The sequence below is a fragment of the Oncorhynchus clarkii genome, chromosome 7 (assembly GCF_045791955.1).
Source record: "Oncorhynchus clarkii lewisi isolate Uvic-CL-2024 chromosome 7, UVic_Ocla_1.0, whole genome shotgun sequence".
NCBI lineage: Eukaryota > Metazoa > Chordata > Actinopteri > Salmoniformes > Salmonidae > Oncorhynchus > Oncorhynchus clarkii.
The window spans coordinates 78,513,437-78,531,081 of record NC_092153.1 but is presented as its reverse complement, the minus strand read 5'-3'; the positions used below and the strand labels follow the sequence as shown (position 1 = coordinate 78,531,081).

At 44.4% G+C, this 17,645-nt stretch overlaps 1 protein-coding gene across 2 annotated transcripts; it reads right to left on the bottom strand.

The window, feature by feature from the left end:
* Positions 1–8,295: 8,295 nt before the first annotated feature.
* On the bottom strand, positions 8,296–13,119 carry LOC139413884 (deoxyribonuclease gamma-like). 2 transcript variants are annotated; one of them, XM_071161725.1, is made up of 11 exons: positions 13,057–13,119; positions 12,678–12,741; positions 11,059–11,144; positions 10,826–10,914; positions 10,641–10,727; positions 10,388–10,500; positions 10,099–10,211; positions 9,742–9,899; positions 9,442–9,538; positions 8,808–8,874; positions 8,296–8,592 (listed from the first exon to the last, which is right to left on the bottom strand). In XM_071161725.1, the coding sequence occupies exons 3-11, from the start codon at positions 11,137–11,139 to the stop codon at positions 8,573–8,575; spliced, it is 825 nt and encodes a 274-aa protein (XP_071017826.1). In that variant the 5' UTR covers positions 11,140–11,144; positions 12,678–12,741; positions 13,057–13,119; the 3' UTR covers positions 8,296–8,572. The 2 variants fall into 2 exon arrangements, with proteins under 2 accessions (XP_071017826.1, XP_071017825.1); XM_071161724.1 differs by lacking the exon at positions 12,678–12,741 and having other exon boundaries at positions 13,057–13,113.
* Positions 13,120–17,645: the final 4,526 nt, after the last annotated feature.

Sequence of the window (17,645 nt, the reverse complement as noted above, 5' to 3'; positions counted from 1 at the left end):
AGTAGAAATAACATGGCTATATATAGGGAGTAGAAATAACATATCTATATATAGGGAGTAGAAATAACATGGCTATGTATAGGGAGTACCAGTATCAAGTCAATGTGCAGGGGTACGAAGTAATTGAGGTAGATACAGTACCAGTCAAAAGCTGGGACACACTTACTCATTCAAGGGTTTTTCTTTATTTTACATATTTTCTACATTGTATAATAATAGTGACCAAAAAAGTGCTGAACGAATCAAAATATATTTTGTATTTGAGATTCTTCAATGTAGCCACCCTTTTCCTTGATGACACAATCTTGGCATTCTCTCAACCAGCTTCATGAGGTAGTCACCTTGAATACATTTAAATTAACAGGTGTGCCTTGTTAAAAATGAATTGTCATGCGTTTGAAACAATCAGTTGTGTTGTGACAAGGTAGGGGTGGTATACAGAATGTGGCCCTATTTGGTAAAAGACCAAGTCCATATTATGGCAAGAACAGCTGAAATAAGCAAAGAGAAACAACAGTTCATCATTACTTTAAGACATGAAGGTCAGTCAATCCAGAAAATATCAAGAACTTTGAATGTTTCTTCAAGTGCAGTCGCAAAAACCATAAGTTCATTAGAGTCACCAGCTTCAAAAATGGCTGCCCAAATAAATGCTTCACAGAGTTCAAGTAACAGACACATCTCAACATTAACTGTTCCAATTGGAGACTGTGTGAATCAGGCCTTCATGGTCGAATTGCTGCAAAGAAACCACTAAAGGACACCAATAATAAGAAGAGACTTGCTTGGGCCAAAAAACACGAGTAATGGACATTAGACCGGTGGAAATCTGTCCTTTGGTCTGATGAGTCCAAATTTGAGATAGGTGAACAGATGATCTCTGAATGTGTTGTTCCCACCGTGAAGCATGGAGGAGGAGGTGTGATGGTGTGGGGTTGCTTTGCTGGGGACACTGTCTGTGATTTATTTAGAATTCAAGGCACACTTAACCAGCATGGCTACCACAGCATTCTGCAGCGATACGCGATCCCATCTGGTTTGCGTTCAGTCGGACTATCATTTGTTGTTCAACAGGACAATGACCCAAAACACACCTCCAGGCTGTGTCAGGGCTATTTGACCAAGGAGAGTGATGGAGTGCTACATCAGATGACCTGGCCTCCACAATCACCTGACTTCAACCCAATTGAGATGGTTTGGGATGAGTTGGACCTCAGAGTGAAGGAAAAGCAGCCAGCAAGTGCTCAGCATGTGTGGGAACTCCTTCAAGACCGTTGGAAAAGCATGAAGCTGGTTGAAGCTGGTCTGCAAAGCCGTCAACAAGGCAAAGGGTGGTTACTTTGTAGAATCTAAAATATATTTTGATTTGTTAAGCACTTTTTTGCTTACTACATGATTACATATGTATTATTTTTGATGTCTTCGCTATTATTCTGCAATATAGGAAATAGTAAAAATAAAGAAAAACCCTTGAATGAGTAGGTGTGTATGTAACGTGCAGGGATGCGTGAATCTGTGTGTGTGAATATGACTGAGTGAAAACTACAGACAAACAAAACAGGATCATACCTGGAGGAGCAGAGAGAGAGAGAGAGAGAGAGAGAGAGAGAGAGAGAGAGAGAGAGAGAGAGAGAGAGAGAGAGAGAGAGAGAGAGAGAGAGAGAGAGAGAGAGAGAGAGAGAGAGAGAGAGAGAGAGAGAGAGAGAGAGAGAGAGAGAGAGAGAGAGAGAGAGAGAGAGAGAGAGAGAGAGAGAGAGAGAGAGAGAGAGAGAGAGAGAGAGAGAGAGGAGGGATTAGTGAAGCCGTTTAAATACCCTGAGCCCAGGTGACTCCAATCACTAACGACCCTCCTCTGCCTGCAGGAGAAACCACCCCTGCACTGCAGAGGAGGGGCCGTGACAGAGGATACAGTTTAAATGTTCAGTTGCAATAAGAGGAAACAAAATATTGATTAAAATAGGATATAGCTATATATACTGTAAAAACTCACCACGAGCAAATCTAGCGCTCAGTGGACACTCACCATCGCTCAGCGTCACCGATGTTATATAGAAAACTCCCGTTGGCAAAAAAAAAAAAAAACGAAGTGCAACACAAAGAATTTGTTCACAAACTGAAAGCATGTCCACGATGTGTCATATGAACGATATTGAGGGCTGAGAATATTGTTCAGATGAATGATCGATTGTGCAGGAAAAAAACCCGGAAACGCTCAAACTGATAATCATCAGGGAATGAGAAAACATCCAAGCGTGGTCTGATCACCCTCTCTATTTGTGCTTCAATATCAACTGGCTCTTCAAGAAAAGGACACGTCTCACACGTCCTTCAACCTGCAGGCTTCAGCTAAAGAGAAGGAGAAACTCCGGGCTTCGCGGAGTACGTTGCCATAGTAACTGACTCAGAGTTGAGCTGAACTGGCTTTGTGAAACCCCAAAACCCAGAGTTTGCCTTCAACTCTGAGTCAACTAACTCTGATTTCCTTCCCTATATCTGTCACCTCCTTAGTTCCATTCCCCAGGCAGTATTGACTGTGTGTTTCTTCTCTGTATACTACGCTTGTATCTGTCCATGATCCGTTTATTATTAAACTCACCACCTGTACTTGCTTCCCGACTCCCAGCTTCCACATTACAAATGTTCTCTTGATAATAAGTGTGGGAATTAGAACATTTTTTATGTCCTGCTGTGAATTTAAATGTAATGAGTACTTTTGGGTGTCAGGGAAAATGTATGGAGTAAAAAAGTACATCATTTTCTTTAGGAATGTAGTGAAGTAAAAGTAAAAGTTGTCAAAAATATAAATAGTAAAGTACAGATACTCCCAAAAGACGACTTAAGTAAAAAGTCTTGAAAGTACTATTAAGTGATTTACACCACTGTAAAGTGATTTAAGTGATTTACACCACTGTAGGCTACTTAACTAGAAGCAGCGAATTCTAAGGGTGTGAATAATGAGACAAATAAGTGATTATAATACAATAGCTAGGTCTAGGCTAACGCATACGAAAACAGAAAGTCGAACGTCTCCAAATAACAAAAATATTTCTCTCCCGAAGTTGTCTGTTTTCACAACAGCTCCCAACCGCAGCATGAAAAATGCCGACCTCTGTCCAGACCAGCAGGTCCCGCAGGCATTCTGCAGAAATGCAGCCCTCTACCCCAGACCAGCAGGTCCCGCAGGCATTCTGCAGAAATGCAGCCCTCTACCCCAGACCAGCAGGTCCCGCAGGCATTCTGCAGAAATGCAGCCCTCGCAACACCAGCAAAGGCATTTATCATTTGACTTCGTCTGTGACAACCATTACCACAGGCAAGTCTGATTAGGCTCACCCAGTCATTTATTTCTTAATATATGCCTCTGGTCTTACCTATAACACAGCCTCTACCATAGAAACAAACGGAGCAAGGCTTGGTGTCTGTGGTTGTCTCTACCTTCTTGCCCTTTGTGCTGTTGTCTGTGCCCAAGAATGTTTGTACCATGTTTTTGTGCTGCTACCATGTTGTGTTGTTGTCATGTTGTGCCGCTACCATGTTGTGTTGTTGTCATGTTGTGTTGCTACCATGCTGTGTTTTCATGTGTTGCTGCCTTTCTATGTTGTTGTCTTAGGTCTCTCTTTATGTAGTGTTGTGTTGTCTCTCTTGTCGTGATGTGAGTTTTGTCCTATATTTATATTTTATTTATATTTTTAATCCCAGTCCCCATCCCCGCAGGAGGCCTTTTGCCTCGTAGTAGGCTGTCATTTTAAATAATCATTTTGTCACGTTCTGACCTTGATTTTTCCGTTGTTTTGTATTTATTTAGTTGGTCAGGGCGTGAGTTGGGTGGGCAGTCTATGTTTGTTTTTCTATGTTTTGGGGCATTTCTATGTTTTCGGCCTAGTATGGTTCTCAATCAGAGGCAGGTGTCGTTAGTTGTCTCTGATTGAGAATCATACTTAGGTAGCCTGGGTTTCACTGTGTTTGTGGGTGATTGTTCCTGTCACTGTGTTTGTTGTCGTCACAGGATAGGCTGTATAGGTTTTTCACGGTCCGTTTGTTGTTTTGTAGATTTAAGTTATTTCATGTATCGTTCATTTTCCATTAAAGAACATGAGTAAGCTTTTTGGTCCGCTTCTCCTTCTACAGACGAACGTTGTTACAGAATCACCCACCAACCAAGGACCAAGCGGCGTGGTAAACAGAGGCAGCAGCAACAGCAGCAGCAGGAGAAGCGACTGGAGCAGCAGGAGCAGCAGCAGCAGCAGTGGGAGAGGCTGCACTACTTGGAGAAATGGACTTGGGAGGAGATTCTAGACGGGAAAGGACCCTGGGCAGAGCCAGGAGAATATTGCCGCCCCAAGGCCGAGCTGGAGGCAGCAAAAGCAGAGAGGCGGCATTATGAGGAACTAGCACGGCAGAGCGGATGGAAGCCCGAGAGTCAGCCCCAAAAATTTATTGGGGGGGGGGGGGCTCACAGGGAGTATGGCTACGCCAGGTAGGAGACCTGAGCCAACTTCCTGTGGTTACCGGGGGGCTAGAGAGACCGGGCAGGCACCGTGTTATGCGGTGGAGCGCACGGTGTCCCCCGTGCGGGTGCACAGCCCGGTGCGGTACATTCCAGCTCCGCGTATCGGCCGGGCTAGAGTGGGCATCGAGCCAAGTGCCATGAAGCCGGCTCTACGCATCTGGTCTCCAGTGCGTCTCCTTGGGCCGGCTTACATGGCACCAGCCTTGCGCACGGTGTCCCCGGTTCGCCTGCATAGCCCAGTGCGGGCTATTCCACCTCGCCGCACTGGCAGGGCGACCGGGACCATTCAACCGGGTAAGGTTGGGCAGGCTCGGTGCTCAAGAGCTCCAGTGCGCCTGCACGGGCCGGTCTATCCGTCACCACCTCCACGTACCAGCCCTCCGGTGGCAGCCCCCCGTACCAGGCTGTCTCTCCGGCCCATCCTTACAGGGGCTTCCTCTCCAGCGCTGCCGGAGTCTCCCGCCTGTTCGGCGCTACGAGAGCTACTCAGTCCGGCGCTTCCAGAGCCTTCCTCCTCTCCAGCGCCGCCAGTGCCGCCCGTCTGCCCAGTGCCGCCCGTCTGCCCAGTGCCGCCCGTCTGCCAGGAGCCGCCAGTGCCGCCCGTCTGCCAGGAGCCGCCAGGGGCCGCCAGTCAGCCAGGGGCCGCCAGTCAGCCAGGGGCCGCCAGTGCCGCCAGTCAGCCAGGGGCCGCCAGTCAGCCAGGGGCCGCCAGTGCCGCCAGTCAGCCAGGTGCCGCCAGTCAGCCAGGGGCCGCCAGAGCCGCCAGTCAGCCAGGGGCCGCCAGAGCCGCCAGTCAGCCAGGGGCCGCCAGGAAGCCAGGGGCCGCCAGTCAGCCAGGGGCCGCCAGTAAGCCAGGGGCCGCCAGTGCCGCCAGTCAGCCAGGGGCCGCCCGAGCAGCTGCCCCTCTGTCCAGAGCGGCTATCGCCCCTCTGTCCCGAGCTGCTATCGCCCCTCTGTCCCGAGCAGCTGCCCCTCTGTCCCGAGCAGCTGCTTCACCTCTGTCCCGAGCTGCCCCTCTGTCCCAAGCAGCCCCTCTGTCCAGTGGGGTCATTGAGAGGGGTGGCCATGGTGAGAAAGCCACGGAGGCGGACAATAAGGCGGACTAAGACAATGATGAAGTGGAGTCCGCGTCCCGCGCCGGAGCCGCCACCGCGGACCGACGCCCACCCAGACCCTCCCCTATAGGTCAAGGTTTTGGGGCCGGAGTCCGCACCTTTGGGGGGGGGGGGGGGGGGGGGGGGGGTACTGTCACGTTCTGACCTTGATTTTCTGTTTTGTATTTATTTAGTTGTTCAGGGCGTGAGTTGGGTGGGCAGTCTGTTTGTTTTTCTATGTTTTGGGGCATTTCTATGTTTTTGGCCTAGTATGGTTCTCAATCAGAGGCAGGTGTCATTAGTTGTCTCTGATTGAGAATCATACTTAGGTAGCCTGGGTTTCACTGTGTTTGTGGGTGATTGTTCCTGTCACTGTGTTGTCACAGGATAGGCTGTATAGGTTTTTCACGTTCCGTTTGTTGTTTTGTAGATTTAAGTTATTTCATGTATCGTTCATTTTCCATTAAAGAACATGAGTAACCACCACGCTGCTTTTTGGTCCGCTTCTCCTTCTACAGACGAACGTCGTTACACATTTGTTCTTAACTGACTTGTCTAGTTAAATAAAGGCTCATCTGTGGCCCAAACCGTTCACAATGGAAGACCAATTTTACAAGAGTTACATCTTTTTATTTCTGGCCAGTCTCGCTGGAATAATATGAAATTGGTAAACACAAATTAACCATGAGTAAGGAACTAACAAAACAGAATGTATTTCAAATACACCCGATTTAATATACTGTATACAGTACTAGTCAAAAGTTTGGACAACCCTACTCATTCAAGGGTTTCTCTTTATTTTTACTATTTTCTATTTTGTAGAATAACAGTGAAGACGACAAAACTATGAAATAACACATACGGAATCATTTGGCTTTTAGATTATTCAAAGTAGCCACCCTTTGCCTTGATGACAGCTTTACACACTCTTGGCATTGTCTCAAACAGTCTCGTAGGATTTCCCACGTATGCTGAGCACTTGTTGACTGCTTTTCCTTCACTCTGCGGTCCAACTCATCCCAAATCAATTGGGGTGAGGTCAGGTGATTGTGGAGGCCAGGTCATCTGACGCAGCACTCCATCACTATCCTTTGTCAAATAGGGCTCCTGAGTGTCGCAGCGGTCTAAGTTACTGCATCTCAGTGCAAGAGTCATCACTGCAGTCCCCGGTTCAAATTCAGGCTGCATCACATCTGGCTGTGATTGGGAGTCCCAAAGGGTGCCGCACGTCCATGTTTGACTGGGGTAGGCCTTCATTGTAAATAAAAATGGGTTCTTAACTGACTTGCCTAGTTAAATATAGTGTTTTAAATAAATAAAAATAGACCTTACACAGCCTGGAGGTGTGCTGGGTCATTGTCCTGTTGAAAAAAAAATGGTAGTCCAACTAAGAACAAAACAGATGGTGGTTAAGTGTGCCTTGAATTTGAAATAAATCACAGACAGTGTCACCAGCAAAGCACCCCCCACACCATACCACCTCCTCAGTGCTTCACGGTGGGAGCCACACACGCGGAGATCAGCCGTTCAGCTACTCATCGTCTCACAAAAACACAGAGGTTGGAACCAAAAATCTCAAATTTGGACAGATTTCCACCGGTTTCATGTCCATTGCTCGTGTTTCTTAGCCCAAGCAAGTCTCTTCTTATTATTGGTGTCCTTTAGTAGTGGTTTCTATGCAGCAATTCAACCATGAAGGCCTGATTCACTCAGTCTTCTCTGAGCAGTTGATGTTGAGATGTGTCTGTTACTTGAATTCTGTGAAGCCTTAATTTGGGCTGCCATTTCTGCGGTGCAGTTAACTCTAATGACCTTATCCTCTGCAGCAGAGGTAACTCTGGGTCTTCCTTTCCTGTGGCGGTCCTCATAAGAGCCAGTTTCATCATAGCACTTGATGGGTTTTGCTACTGCACTTGAAAAAACGTTCAAAGTTCTTGAATTATTTCGTATTGACTGACCTTCATGTGTTAAAGTAATAATGGACTGTTGTTTCTCTTTGCTCATTTGTGCTGTTCTTGCCATAATATGGACTTGGTCTTTTACCAAATAGGGCTATCTTCTGTATACCACCCCTACCTTGTCACAAGACAACTGATTGGCTCAAACACATTAAGAAGGAAAGAAATTCCACAAATGAACTTTTAACAAGGCACACCTGTTAAAATAAATGCATTCCAGGTGACTACCTCATGAAGCTGGTTGAGAAAAGGCCAAGGGTGTGCATAGCTGTCATCAAGGCAAAGTGGCTACGTTGAAGAATCTCTAATATCAAATATATTTAGATTAGTTTAACACTTATTTGGTTACTACATGATTCCATATGTGTTATTTCATAGTTGTGATGTCTTCACTATTATTCTCAAATGTAGAAAATAGATAAAGAAAAACCCTGGAATGAGAAGGTGTGTCCAAACTTTTGACTGGTACAGTATTTAGCATGGTTTTATCAATGTCTAGATTTTTCCCTTTTTTTCAGCTGGTCGAAGAATCAAGAAGTCTAGAAAGAAGAGATTTGGCATTTGAAGACCATGCACTCATATGTTGCTGAATCACAGCCCCTGTGAAATCCAGCCCCCCTCCGTCTCTCTCCCTCATTTTTTTTTCAATTGTAAAAATAAATGAAATGACCTTTTTGAATTATAAATTCCAGTGTGGTCTTGTATATAATAAAGTATTGTAACTACTGCAGGATTTTCACTCCATCATCTTTATTTGAGATTCTGTCAAGATACACATCAGTATTAGATCAGTAGCTACACTAGACATACAACTATGATATACAGTATTAATATGACTAGTATTGTGGTAAGATTTAATCACAGATCAATGTAACTTTTCCCAAGGTTGACCACCCGAATCTTCAGCACCAGTTTCTCTAAATTCAGCTTCTCTGGTTGGATAAGGCTTCTTCTCCATCTCCATCACCTCTTCACTCACTTCCTCCGTCCTCCTGTCCATGTACAGGGTTCTATTTCCCAGTCGCAGAGCCTGAAAATCAGATTTCTTTTGTTATAGCTACAATTATTTTTCTGTGTCAGGTGATATGTGCATCTGTGTATGGATGGATATGTGAACGTCTGTGTGGAATGATTTGTCTGTAAAGATGATGCTGTTTAGTTTTTTTTGTCTTTACACCATTTTGACTATTTTTTTTAAGAGGAAAGTTTGGGAGATTCAGAATAAAGATCAATGATGCTGCTTACTCTGTTCTGTTGGTGTTTTCCTTTTCAGCTCTACCTCCACAGGGTAATGGTCGCTCACCTTCAGGGCCTAATACAGCAGAGTAGTTAGATGTTGAGACATGAGCCAGACTTCTCAACTTTGACATGCACTTTATTTCTAGGACAGGTTGTCACAATGTAGGCTACTAACATGTTCATTTCATCTACTTATAATATTGTAATCAAAACTTCTACCAGGATGGAATTAGTCTGTAACCTGCATACTGTCACGTTCTGACCTTAGTTCTTTTGTTATGTCTTTGTTTTAGGTTGGTCATGGTGTGAGTTGGGGTGGGCTGTCTATGTTTGTTTTTCTATGTTGTGTTTTGCGTTTGGCCTGGTATGGTTCTCAATCAGAGGCAGGTGTCGTTAGTTGTCTCTGATTGAGAATCATACTTAGGTAGCCTTTTCCCACCTGTGTTTCGTGGGTGATTGTTTTCTGTCTTTGTGTATGTCACCAGACAGGACTGTTTCGTTTCGTGTCATACTCTTTGTTATTTTTGTTTTAGTTGTTCTGTGTTTAATAAACTCATCATGAACACATACCACGCTGCGCATTGGTCCTCCGATCCTTCATACTCCTCAGACGAGGACGACGCACGTTACACATACTTACATCTTCTTCTGAAAGCCCATATGCGATCTGGAAGTTGAATGGTTTGGCAGAGTTTGGCACGACGGCGTCAAGCATGTCATCCCCATAGATCACAATCCTAGATGTTGATCAGAAAAGGAAGTCAGCAGTCATTCCATATTACACACAAGTACACTAGTTTTATAATAGTTCTTATGACAGCTCTTATGACATTTTAACCACCTTTAAACAATACCAAAGAAATGTCAAATGAACTCCATAGGTGATCATCTGTTTCATACATGAGGCGTTCAATAATGAATTTCACAAATCACAAATCACCTGTCATAAGTGTTATCGTTGCCTGTGTTTGCTGTGGTATCCACATCATCTTTAATCAGCCAGTGGAAATTTTTGTCACTCCGGATACGGATGGCTTTCATGCCCTTTTTAGAAAGGTAGGAACCGTCTGCATTGAAGTCACCTAGGATCATGACGTTCTGGTACAGAGAGAAACATTCAACAACAAAGTTACGTTTCATCCAGAATAAGGAAACTGTTTTTAGTTATCTTGAAATCACCATGTGTCTGGTGTTGTATTTTACTTGTCAAAGGCTCATATATAGTCTTTGGTGACAAGTGCACTTTCTAAACGCAAGGGAGGTGTTAAGCTCTGTCAATGGTTATTTCATAACTTACATCAGTCTTCCATTTCTTTGTCACTTCCAGGAAGACATCATAAAGCTCATCCAGCTCCTTCACTGAATCGTCAGGCTTGGTGTGCACTGGGATCAGTACCAAGTCCTCCAGCACTGAGAAACACAAGAAGAGATGAGAAGTATATATTACAGCTGTTTATGATTGGGCTGTCATTCTCTGCTGCAATATCCAGCTGTCTATCTGTTTGCCATTCACGTTCATATTATTTGCTAAATTAAATGCCATATGGCTGGATCATGCTTAATTCTAGCACTCCTGTGCCCCTTACCAGTGTTGTGACATTTGAAGCGGAGAATGTAAGGCTCCCTGGCGAAGGCGTCCACATCTCCAGGCTGGTTGTCCTCATATTGCCAGGAACCATCCAAGTCCACCAAATCATCCCTTTCAGAACAAACAATACAACACATTTAATAGCATTAGTCATGCATTAAATCTTTTTTTTAATCAGATAACAATGTGAAAAAATCAATAGCATCAGATAGAGGTTTATGAGGATAAAGTTGAATGGGTTTGAATTGTACCTGTACAGAAACATAAACTGCTCCTTGTATTTGTCTCTTCCCAGACGAGTGCTGATTTGCAGAGTGTAGTGTTGCTTCTTATTGGCCCTGTAATGACACACCTGTAATGAGTGATACTTATCATGTAAGGCCAGGAGTTCCCCAGTTGTATATTTTATAGCGTCACATGAGGGAAATCACTTGACTTATTTAATTCCTCCAGGAACTTTTTCACTGAAGTGCCTCTCTCATCCACCACCTCCAGAATCAGTATGATGTCATAGCGAGACACAATCTGATAGGACAAAAGGAAGGAAAATAAGAAAAAGTTCATTAGTTTATCTGTTTATATGTAGGACAACATCCTTGTTTTAGGATAGTTTGCCAAATGTTTATCTGAGGGAATTCTGAAATCATGAATACAATCATATATCTGTACCTTCACAAGGGTAGCAAGAATGTTTGGGTTTGATAGCTTACGCTTCCCAAATTTCTGGATGTTGAAAGATGCAACCTTCATGACTGCTGCTTGAAAAAGAGAAAAATAAAATCCAACCCATGTAAAACTATAAGAAACTGCTAGTTGATCACACAAGCAACGATTACAGAGAAAGGATGTAATTACCTAAACCATAACAAGTTTAATAGTCTACATGTGTTTATTGCCCTCTGTGTGGGTTTTTATGATAATGCACAACAGCAATGTCTCATAAATGGCTCAACACAAGGAAAACATGCTTCAGGACATACATTAGGATATACTCAGTACATCTGGCTACATTCTTGTTAAAATTCCTGATGCAAAGGTAGTGTTTATATTGACATGGTCACATGATGAAACTATTTTAGTGAAAGGGTTGGAAAGCATGTCTCTGAGTACACTTATTTAGAACCTTTAAAAAAAGGTTATTCGGCTTGACCCTGTAGAACCCTTTATGGTTCCAGAACCTTTTCACCCAACAAATAACTCTTTTAGAGACATTCATTCTGTAGAGAAGGTCCCTGTAAATAGAACTCTTTCTAAGAGGGCAGTCATGTACCTTGTTCTGTGGCCCTGTGAGATCTATAACAACCCTCCATTATTTTCAATGGCAGAAGATCGCCTCATGGTGTGAAAAAAACCTGACTATTACAGCGCAAGACATGAATCTGCTAGAGATCATAATAGTAGTTTACAAACTATGTAATATGACGGTCATTACATTGTACATTGAATATTGAAAATCTAATTTGGACCGGAGTCTCCTCCAAAAAATGATTTATTTACATCAAGGGATTAAGCTAAAATGTCCCTTCATTGTGTTAGGTTAAAGGTCAAGAGTACTTGTCATATCAACGGTCTCTCACGGTTGGGTGGAGGTAAAACCAGCTGATCAAGGTAGGATGGAGCTGGATAAACTGGAGCTGAGGCGTTCAAATTCAAATGCTCCAAGATTAGTTGATCAGCTGACCACAGAATGGAGGGCAATTTCTCTATTGAACACGTTGCAACATCACAGCTCCACAGTCTGTGGTTGCAACTCTAATACAGTAATACAACTGTGAGCCAGCAGTTGTACCATTATTTAAATGTATCCTTTACTTAACCAGGAAGTGCTGTTAGATGAGAATGTATTTTTTAGGGAGACCTGGCAAAAGCAGCATTTCCGTGCAGTACTTTCAACAAAGTCTAAAGAGGTATAGGCTTAGTCCCTCCAGATGTGTAGTTCCTCACCAGATGTGAAATCCCTAGTTGTGAGAAATTCCACCAAGCAGGACAGATAAAAAAAATACATGAAGTCACTTTAGTCCTACAGGGACTCAGCCTACGGACTAGGAGCAGGTTACTGTAGCAACAGCGTGTGACTGATTCCAACTTCTCTTTGTTGTGCAATAAACAGGGTTTCTTCTCACAGAACAGTAGTTCTGGATGACTGGCTGGAACATAATTATGAATTCAATGTCATGTAGGTAGCATGCAAAAACAATCCAGCATATTTCAGGCAAATTAAACCACTAGAGTTGTAAAAGGATGTAACATGATCTCTGTTGACAAGCTCCAACATGCTCAGACATTACCTGTGGTATATTGTGTGGGAAGGGGCTTACAATAATGTTCTGTCTGCTTTCTTTCACTGACAAACTTGCAAAAACAAAGGATATATTTTACCATCAGTTCAAATACTTCCTAATCCTAATAGCACCATAATAACAGAAGACTTAGAACAGTGTTTCCCAACTCCAGTCCTCCAGTTCCCCCGACAGTAAGCATTTATATTGTAGACCTGGACAAGATCCCATGATTCAACTTGTTAATTAATCATCATGTTCTCAATGAATTAAAGCAAAACAAGAAAATCATTGATAATATTCCAAGTATTTAAAAAGCTTGTGCTGGAGTCTGCATACAAATGAAGTCATATCTCATATCTGTACATTCCAGTTCGACTTCACTTACCTGAAGGGGTGATAGGCTCTATGATGTTGTTGTGCAGTATCTTGTTTAGCAATGAACAACTGTAACTCTCTGACAGGGGCTTGGCCTTCTTATACTGAGCACCTGTCACTTGATTGGCTGAAACTTGTGTGTGAGCCAAGCCAAGCCCCTAGTTGGTTGGGAGGACCTATGGACTGGCCCCAGCTGAACCAGTCAGTAAAAGATAACCAAAACATTAACATCCTGCCTACACACTTTTCTCACAGATCACCTGCAACTACAGTATATCAGGCTGACCTTCTCTTAAAAGGAGGATAATATTCATTAGAAATACCCCTACACTGGTTTAAGAGGGTTTGGCCTACACGCTATCTATAGATACAGTAGCAATGTATTTCTGTATGTACAGTGCCTTGCAAAAGTATTCATCCCCCTTGGCGTTTTTCCTGTTTTGTTGCATTACAACTTGTAATTTAACTGGATTTTTATTTGGATTTCATGTAATGGACATACACAAAATAGTCCAAATTTGTTAAGCAAAATGAAATAAATAAATAGTTTCATAAAATGCAGAAAAAAAGAAACAACTGATAAGTGGTGCGTGCATATGTACTCACCCCCTTTGCTATGAAGCCCCTAAATAAGATCTGGTGCAACCAATTACCTTCAGAAGTCACATAATTAGTTAAATAAAGTCCACCTGGTTGCAATCTAAGTGTCACATGATCTGTCACATGATCTCAGTATATATACACCTGTTCTGAAAGGCCCCAGAGTCTGCAACACCACTAAGCAAGGGACACCACCAAGCAAGTGGCACTATGAAGACCAAGGAGCTCTCCAAACAGGTCAGGGACAAAGTTGTGCCGAAGTACAGATCAGGGTTGGGTTATCAAAAAATATCCAAAACACTGAACATCCCACGGAGTACCATAAAATCCATTATAAAAAATGGAAAGAATATGGCACCACAACAAACCTGCCAAGAGAGGGCTGCCCACCAAAACTCAATGCCTGGTCTAGGCATTGGAGGGTATTAATCAGAGAGGCAACGAAGAGACCAAAGATAACCCTGAAGGAGCTGCAAAGCTCCACAGCGGAGATTGGAGTATCTGTCCATAGGACCACTTTAAGCCTTACCCCCCACAGAGCTTGGCTTTACAGAAGAGTGGCCAGAAAAAAGCCATTGCTTAAAGAAAAAAATAAGCAAACACGTTTGGTGTTCACCAAAAGGCATGTGGGAGACTCCCCAAACATATGGAAGAAGGTACTCTGGTCAGATGAGACTAAAATTGAGCTTTTTGGCCATCCAGAAAAACGATATGTCTGGCGCAAACCCAACACCTCTCATCACCCTGAGAACACCACCCCCACAGTGAAGCATGGTGGTGGCAGCATCATGCTGTGGGGAGGTTTTTCATTTGCAGGGTCTGGGAAACTGGTCAGAATTTAAGGAATGATGGATGGCGCTAAATACAGGGAAGTTCTTATGGGAATCTGTTTCAGTCTTCCAGAGGTTTCAAATCAAATCAAATCAAATCAAATCAAATCAAATTTTATTTGTCACATACACATGGTTAGCAGATGTTAATGCGAGTGTAGCGAAATGCTTGTGCTTCTAGTTCCGACAATGCAGTAATAACAAGTAATCTAACTAACAATTCCAAAACTACTGTCTTATACACAGTGTAAGGGGATAAAGAATATGTACATAAGGATATATGAATGAGTGATGGTACAGAGCAGCATAGGCAAGATACAGTAGATGGTATCGGGTACAGTATGTACAAATGAGATGAGTATGTAAACAAAGTGGCATAGTATAGTATAAAGTGGCTAGTGATACATGTATTACATAAGGATACCGTCGATGATATAGAGTACAGTATATACGTATGCGTATGAGATGAATAATGTAGGGTAAGTAACATTTATATAAGGTAGCATTGTTTAAAGTGGCTAGTGATATATTTACATCATTTCCCATCAATTCCCATTATTAAAGTGGCTGGAGTTGAGTCAGTGTCAGTGTGTTGGCAGCAGCCACTCAGTGTTAGTGGTGGCTGTTTAACAGTCTGATGGCCTTGAGATAGAAGCTGTTTTTCAGTCTCTCGGTCCCAGCTTTGATGCACCTGTACTGACCTCGCCTTCTGGATGATAGCGGGGTGAACAGGCAGTGGCTCGGGTGGTTGATGTCCTTGATGATCTTTATGGCCTTCCTGTGACATCGGGTGGTGTAGGTGTCCTGGAGGGCAGGTAGTTTGCCCCCGGTGATGCGTTGTGCAGACCTCACTACCCTCTGGAGAGCCTTACGGTTGAGGGCGGTGCAGTTGCCATACCAGGCGGTGATACAGCCCGCCAGGATGCTCTCGATTGTGCATCTGTAGAAGTTTGTGAGTGCTTTTGGTGACAAGCCGAATTTCTTCAGCCTCCTGAGGTTGAAGAGGCGCTGCTGCGCCTTCTTCACGATGCTGTCTGTGTGAGTGGACCAATTCAGTTTGTCTGTGATGTGTATGCCGAGGAACTTAAAACTTGCTACCCTCTCCACTACTGTTCCATCGATGTGGATAGGGGGGTGTTCCCTCTGCTGTTTCCTGAAGTCCACAATCATCTCCTTAGTTTTGTTGACGTTGAGTGTGAGGTTGTTTTCCTGACACCACACTCCGAGGGCCCTCACCTCCTCCCTGTAGGCCGTCTCATCGTTGTTGGTAATCAAGCCTACCACTGTTGTGTCGTCCGCAAACTTGATGATTGAGTTGGAGGCGTGCGTGGCCACGCAGTCGTGGGTGAACAGGGAGTACAGGAGAGGGCTCAGAACGCAACCTTGTGGGGCCCCAGTGTTGAGGATCAGCGGGGAGGAGATGTTGTTGCCTACCCTCACCACCTGGGGGCGGCCCGTCAGGAAGTCCAGTACCCAGTTGCACAGGGCGGGGTCGAGACCCAGGGTCTCGAGCTTGATGACGAGCTTGGAGGGTACTATGGTGTTGAATGCCGAGCTGTAGTCGATGAACAGCATTCTCACATAGGTATTCCTCTTGTCCAGATGGGTTAGGGCAGTGTGCAGTGTGGTTGAGATTGCATCGTCTGTGGACCTATTTGGGCGGTAAGCAAATTGGAGTGGGTCTAGGGTGTCAGGTAGGGTGGAGGTGATATGGTCCTTGACTAGTCTCTCAAAGCACTTCATGATGACGGATGTGAGTGCTACGGGGCGGTAGTCATTTAGCTCAGTTACCTTAGCTTTCTTGGGAACAGGAACAATGGTGGCCCTCTTGAAGCATGTGGGAACAGCAGACTGGTATAGGGATTGATTGAATATGTCCGTAAACACACCGGCCAGCTGGTCTGCGCATGCTCTGAGGGCGCGGCTGGGGATGCCATCTGGGCCTGCAGCCTTGCGAGGGTTAACACGTTTAAATGTCTTACTCACCTCGGCTGCAGTGAAGGAGAGACCGCATGTTTTCGTTGCAGGCCGTGTCAGTGGCACTGTATTGTCCTCAAAGCGGGCAAAAAAGTTATTTAGTCTGCCTGGGAGCAAGACATCCTGGTCCGTGACTGGGCTGGGTTTCTTCCTGTAGTCCGTGATTGACTGTAGACCCTGCCACATGCCTCTTGTGTCTGAGCCGTTGAATTGAGATTCTACTTTGTCTCTGTACTGGCGCTTAGCTTGTTTGATAGCCTTGCGGAGGGAATAGCTGCACTGTTTGTATTCGGTCATGTTACCAGACACCTTGCCCTGATTAAAAGCAGTGGTTCGCGCTTTCAGTTTCACACGAATGCTGCCATCAATCCACGGTTTCTGGTTAGGGAATGTTTTAATCGTTGCTATGGGAACGACATCTTCAACGCACGTTCTAATGAACTCGCACACCGAATCCGCGTATTCGTCAATGTTGTTATCTGACGCAATACGAAACATCTCCCAGTCCACGTGATGGAAGCAGTCTTGGAGTGTGGAGTCAGCTTGGTCGGACCAGCGTTGGACAGACCTCAGCGTGGGAGCCTCTTGTTTTAGTTTCTGTCTGTAGGCAGGGATCAACAAAATGGAGTCGTGGTCAGCTTTTCCGAAAGGGGGGCGGGGCAGGGCCTTATATGCGTCGCGGAAGTTAGAGTAACAATGGTCCAAGGTCTTTCCTCCCCTGGTTGCGCAATCGATATGCTGATAAAATTTGGGGAGTCTTGTTTTCAGATTAGCCTTGTTAAAATCCCCAGCTACAATGAATGCAGCCTCCGGATAAATTGTTTCCAGTTTGCAGAGAGTTAAATAAAGTTCGTTCAGAGCCATCGATGTGTCTGCTTGGGGGGGGATATATACGGCTGTGATTATAATCGAAGAGAATTCTCTTGGTAGATAATGCGGTCTACATTTGATTGTGAGGAATTCTAAATCAGGTGAACAGAAGGATTTGAGTTCCTGTATGTTTCTTTCATCGCACCATGTCACGTTAGTCATAAGGCATACGCCCCCGCCCCTCTTTTTACCAGAAAGATGTTTTTTCCTGTCTGCGCGATGCGTGGAGAAACCTGTTGGCTGCACCGCTTCGGATTGCGTCTCTCCAGTAAGCCACGTTTCCGTGAAGCAAAGAACGTTACAGTCTCTGATGTCCCTCTGG